The 6651-nt window shown below is 31.8% G+C and overlaps 1 protein-coding gene across 1 annotated transcript; it reads right to left on the bottom strand.

Moving 5' to 3' along the window:
• Positions 1–5550: 5550 nt before the first annotated feature.
• Positions 5551–6200, bottom strand: LOC142624870 (uncharacterized). The gene is made up of 2 exons (XM_075798601.1): positions 6035–6200; positions 5551–5831 (listed from the first exon to the last, which is right to left on the bottom strand). The coding sequence occupies exons 1-2, from the start codon at positions 6198–6200 to the stop codon at positions 5551–5553; spliced, it is 447 nt and encodes a 148-aa protein (XP_075654716.1).
• Between the last annotated feature and the right edge of the window lie 451 nt (positions 6201–6651).

Genomic DNA, 6651 nt, shown 5'->3' with positions numbered 1-6651 from the left:
GCCTCCCAAATTGTTACATTTGAACAAGGCCTCATGGGCATCGAATGTAACCAAACAAGATCAAGCCTGCAGAGGGCGTCAAGCATGGCAAAGCCTTGAACAAGAGAAGCTAGCACAAGCATAAAGCATAGAAGCAAGCAAGCATAGACATGAAATAGGATGATCCAAACCCTTTAACGTGAACCTTGGTGTATGGACGATGAAAAAAACAATAGGGTTTAGATCGAGTCCTAACCATTAGGCCAAAATACAAGAAAATGCAATAAAAAGAAAAAAAGGGCTCAGCACATGAACAAGGTCTAGGCCTAAGCACATAAACATGGTGTGAAGCACGCAAGCACATAGATGATGACATAAAGCATGTAAAGAACATCGATCTAAGCATGTAAACACACCGATCTACACATATAAGGATGGAAATGCGCATGTAAGCTTGTGGATCTACATCTAAGCATGTAGACATAAACATAACGGCATGGAAGAACACAAATCCAAGCATACAAGCATGTGAAGGCATAGACATAGGCATAGGAGCATAGAACATGCATACAAACATGTAGATCTAAGCAAGGCATAGCCGGAGACATAATATCAAGCATGTGGGCATGTAGACCCAAACATCAACACATAAGAAATAAGGATCTAAACATGGCATAAAGCATAAAGCATAAAGCATGAAGAAAAGGCACCTAGCACATGAACAATCATGGAAACATATGGAAATAAACCAAAAGCTTGTTAGAAGCAAAATAAAGCTAAGAGTATGCTAGATAAAGCAATAAATCTTGTTATTAAAGCAAGAGAAAGCAAGATAAATGCTAGGGAAAGATTTAGAGAGCTAGGGGTGTGGATATTAGCTAAAAAGCTACATTCGCACCCCTAAACCCCAAATCCAAAGTGTAGAACCAAGGAGAAGAAAATTGGATATAAGAACAATACCTTGTATTTTTGGTGAAGAAGGAAGAATCAAGAGGCTTGAATGTGTTTTTTGTGTGTTTTTATGTATAAAAATGTGCTTGGGAAATAGGAAAAATGTGCAGAAAGCGTCTAGGTAGAGAGCAAAACCCAGTTTAGTCCCTTTTTTTTTGGGTCTAGAGGTGCTTGGGGCCCTTTACAGCCCTAACATTGATTAGGAGGTGGTGGCCCTTCAAGGGTTGCCACCTTCAAAAGGTATGGAACTTGAAAATCCAACGGTTGGATTTAAAGTTATGGCTCCCTGAAGTTAGCTGTACAGCGATCAGTGCGTTAACTCAATTTTCATGATATTTAGGCCGTTCTAACTCCGATTTCGACCCATGAATAGTCATTAGACTGAGAATTTGATAATATTTACAATGACATTAGTTTCAACCCGTTCTGACGGCCGAATCAAAATTGGGGTTTCTAGGGCTCGCCGGGAGTTATCTTTAGGTCAAACTTAGTCAAAGTTGCCAAAAATCTCCGAGAAGCTCGGGTTTGATGTAAAACTATGAAAAGTGATATTTTGAGGGGATTTTGACTTTGTTTGACTTTCAGTCAACGCAGGGTTGACTAGGGGCATTTTGGTCATTTAGCTAAAAAAGGCACTTTGGGTGTTTCGGTGTCCGAATGAGTTGCGCCATGTCATTTTGGATGTTTTTGTGGCCCTATGGAGAGAAAATAATATTTTTGGATTTTTTGGGGTTCGACACTCAAATTGAGGGTGGACAAAATACGGTATCAACAATAGACACATCTTCTTTAGTGTAACCAACCCAAATCCAGCGCACAGTCTATTCAAGGAAAACAAAAACACAAGTATATACAAATAGTAATAGGAAACTTAATAAAAAAGAAGAAAAAATCTTCAAAATCCCACACCCATAATAAGCAATTAAGAGAAAGATGGACAAAAGGTAAGTTAAATCAATAATCACAAAGAACCCAGATACTTTGATGATAAAATTAATAGAGACAAACAATAAAGCACATTAAAAGAATTAAGAAATGAAAGAGTTTCACATACCAATACACAGAGATACCTGCCAAAACAATAAAAAACAATGAAATTCCACACATTGTTATTAATACCAGTGTAAATTTTTGGCTTTTTTTTTTTTCCTCCTTGTGTTTGATGTTTGAGACCCTGAGCCATTGCCTTTCTAGAAAAAAAAAAATCCACTGCCTTCATCTCTGTTTAAAACACAAGATGAAAAAAGAAAAATAATGAAGAACAAAATGAAATAGAAGTAGCAAAAAAAGAAGGAATAACAAGAAACTGATAGAGAGGAGAGAGAGAGAGAGAGAGAGCATTCCTATAGTTTGAAACTTAGAATGAAAACATTGGGATAAAAGGAGACTCTTCTATTTTTTGGGGTAAGGGTTAACTTAAAGCATTTATTATAATTTAGGATTATTACATTTTCCAATCACAAAAAAACCTAAGGATGTGATGAAAAAAACAAATATCACTCGCAAATGCATCACACTCTAGGTCTTTTAGTGATTGAAAAATGTAATAATCCCAAATTATAATAAATGCACTAAATTAGTATTGCATTAATAATAAAAGAAAAAAAAAATATTATATTGAATTAATAATAATAGTGTTATTCGATAATTTTATGATGACTAATTTGCTTGACTTATGGTTTAATTATAATTATAATATTGTACTCGGGGCTTGACCTATTTGACAATTATTAAGTTCATGTTTGTGACAGTTCTAACTCATATTTATTTGGTTAGAATAAATATGAGCAATTCTAACTACAATTTTTTTTTTCTTTTACGGTAAAAGTGTCAATTTTTTTGTTGTTTTATTTATTTATTTTTTTGTTAAGAAAAGGCTCCAGATGTGCATTAACGTTTTCTTCTTTTACGGTAAAAGGCTCAATTTTAATCCTAAAATGCAGTGTTTTAATATTAAAAACTAGCCACTTACTATACATTCATAACAAAAGTTAAAAAGAGTTTAAATTTCAAATATGTCAACTACCTTTAAAACTGAGAAAAAGGTACGTAACATGTTTTTTATGGAGTAGTAAATTAATAACATTTTTGTTAAAGGAAATGATTTGGTTCTTTTTTTCAAATTTTTATGTATGGCAGTTATCATTTTTGTCTAATCCTAAAATGTAGTTTTTTAATCTTAAAATTTAGCCATTTATTACACATCTATAATAGAAGTTAATAAAAGTTTAAATTTAAAATTTTAGAGATACACGTTTTTTTTTATGGTGTTGTTCTTTTTTTTAAAAAATTTAATAATTCTCAATTTTTGTTTAATCCAGAAATTTGGTTTTTTAGTCCTAAAAGTTAGCCACTTACTACACATTCATAACAAAAGTTAAAAAGAGCTTAAGACTAAGGAAAGGTATGTAACATTTTTGATGGAGTAGTAAATTAATACTTTTTAAAAAAATGTAAATTGAATTTCACATAGAATTATGAAAATGATAAATATAGTTTATGTTACAAAAGATTTTTTTTTTTCAACAATTTCTTAGATGACAACTACTTTATGTGAGGTTTGAATTATATAATAGGTCCTTTGTCTTACAAGGATCTAAACGTTGCTAGAGGACCTTAAATTTTCTTTTTAGGGTTAGGCTATAACAAAGTTTCACAAATGCCACTATAGGCCCTTGTAAGACAAAGGGCCTATAGTGGCGTTTATTAAACGCTACTATAGGTCCCTCAAAATTTTTTTTCTTTAGAGATTGGATTGTAGCAGCATTTTACAACCGCATATATATATACTTTTTAAAATTTTTTTGGTTGGTTTTTTTATAGGACTTATAGTGGCATTTTTAAAATGCTGCTATAGGCCCAATAATTTAAAACACCACTATAGAGCCCCTAAATGTGGCTATAGATATGCCTATAGCAGCGTTTTTAGAAAAAACCACTATAGGGTGCTTGTAATGACATTTTTTTTGAATTTCACTTAAGAAAACACTGCAATAGACAGCTTTTTTGTAGTGTCAGTTGGATATATTTTGTTTATAACTGAGTTGAAATACTAGTTTGTGTATATTTTGTTCATCAACTCAGGTGGCAAGTGAGATATACTTTTTTTGCTCAATTAAATACTAATAGTAATAATAAAAAACAAATTGTCCAACTCATGGGTTCAACTTGACCCAACCTGATCTATGTGGGTTGGGTTGGGTTGAACCCTTGTGATGGGTTAGATTTTTTTTTTAACCCATCATGATGGGTTGGGTCCAAAAATCCCTTCAATCCGACCTATACACGCCCCTACATATGAAGGAGGATCCAAATCCAATTAGCTACCATATATGGTGGGTGGGTGTGTTTCACTTTCTCCATGCAATCATGGGCTTATAGCTCAGTTGGCTTCTTGTGCTGTGATGGAGCCAGGAGTGCTAATATTTACTTGTTAATGTTTCATTGGTTTGCTTGCACAAATTTACTGTGATTATGTGCGCTTTCTTGGATATACATATATATATATATATATATTTTTTTTTTTTTTGGAATATTGATTCTAAGGGCAAGAAGTACGATGAATATTGATCCTCTATGGACTAATTAACATGCAAACCACATCCCATCTAGCCAATCCAAACATACATTTAACAACTTTAATGTCTCAACTTGACTTTCCTTTTAAAATGTATAGAAATATTATTTAATAAAACATTTAATGCACATTGATAATGTGCAAAGTTTGACTTGAAATATTTGTGATAATAATAAAGCATTTAATGCACTTTAAAACGAATGTGATAAGATAATCGTTTTATATGACACAAACAAAAGTTCACAATATTCCAAAATTAGCCTACTACTTCGCACATGCAGTAACCTCACATAGATCCGCTATAATTTGAAATTTAATTTTCTTTAATTGCACGTGTGTAAGAAGATATGCTAATTAAAGAATATTTCAAATTCTTGTGAAAATTTGTTATTTCCTCATGGATAAAGTTTGGATACAATTACACGCAATATCTTTTTATCAGATGTGAACTAAATCCGTCATTATATTGTATTTTCTTCTTATATAATTATACTTGTTAAATTTCTAGAAGATCAAAGATCGATAACTATGTTATAAATCGAATATTTAAATTTTAAGTTTTTGTAATATAAAATTATGTATAAAAAATAAATTTATAGATCGACCAGTAAATAACATTTAATTTGACATTTAATTTGACATGTATGTTTAGAACATAAAGAACATACAATTCAACAATTAAATTTTCAAAATATGTAGACATGTTAATTTTTTTTAATGATAGTGCCAAACTTAGTCCTTTCCAATGACTCAATATTTTTTAAACAAGTTTATATTTCTTCTTCTTCTTCTTTTTATTATTATTATTATTATTATTATTATTATTATTATTATGTGAGAGAAACCCATTATTTATTTATTTTTTTGATGTGACAAACCCTTTATTAAGTACTGCAAAGTAGTTCATATTCATAAATTAAAGAGATACTATCATTAAGAGTACTTGGGAAGAAAAATGCTACCGTAGTAATTGATAATTTTTTTTTTATTTATCTTCTTCATGAATACAGACATTAGTCATCTTATGCTTTTATTACAAAAGCTTAGGGAACGACATGAAATCCCACTGGAACAATGCTGGAAATTTTAAGATCCCCCCCAACAGTAAAGTCCCCCATGTACTTTAAGCTTGATTCCAAGTGCCCCGCAGAAGGAGATGGTTTGGGGCACCTGGTGAGGGCTGCGATAACCACTAATTTGCAAGTCTTCAATATTTTAGGGATCGTATAACGTTGATAATCAATGGTAAACAAAAATCCTCCATTGGCATTGGTATAGGAATAGTCAATCGCTTTTCCATCACACACGACATTTATTTCAGCGACTGTAAGAAAATTGAAGACAAAAAAATTAACTTGGTGATGCTAGCTCCAGAAGACCCATATATATATACAAGAAAAATATAACTAATACAAACACCCTAACAAGATATAAAGCTATTACAAAACCTTGCATGCTGAGCTTGCTAGGGAACTATATACATATATATATATATACAGGTAAAATAATTAACCTGAGTAAACTTACCTGGGAAAATGCCTTTGTTGGTACCACTGGCATTTGTATTGCTGTTGCCTGGGCAATACACAGTGCCGTGGATTTCGATAAGGTGACCCATGCGTTGGGCTGCAGAGATTGGAACTGCTAGTGCAGCAACCATAAGGGAAACAAAGAGAGCTAATTTCATTGCCATGGTTATTTTACTATTAGTCTCTTATAATTGACTAAAATGCTGTGGATTGGAACCAATTTATAGAATATGGGAGAGCACAAGTAACTGTTACAATAAAAAACAACACAACTTCACCAATGTTTTTGCCTAAAACCATGGACTACTAGGATGTGGTTTTGCAACGCCTAAAATGTGGTTTTAGGATTACCACTCACATATGTATCTTATATTTTCCTATCATATATATATATATATATGTTATATTTTATATATTTATTCTCAATATTGTGAGATATAATACTAAATAGTAAATAATAAAGATGCAGATGTACTTGATTATACATGTGTATTGGAGAATACAAGAATGGCGATCGACAAATTCAGTGAAGAGAGATAGTTACATTCTTGTTGTTAGTTCCCCTTTTCAGCTATGATAATAATAATAAAAAAATGATGATAAAAAAAAAATCAT

The sequence above is a fragment of the Castanea sativa genome, chromosome 2, assembly GCF_040712315.1.
Source record: "Castanea sativa cultivar Marrone di Chiusa Pesio chromosome 2, ASM4071231v1".
NCBI lineage: Eukaryota > Viridiplantae > Streptophyta > Magnoliopsida > Fagales > Fagaceae > Castanea > Castanea sativa.
This window is presented reverse-complemented; position numbering and strand designations above follow the sequence as displayed.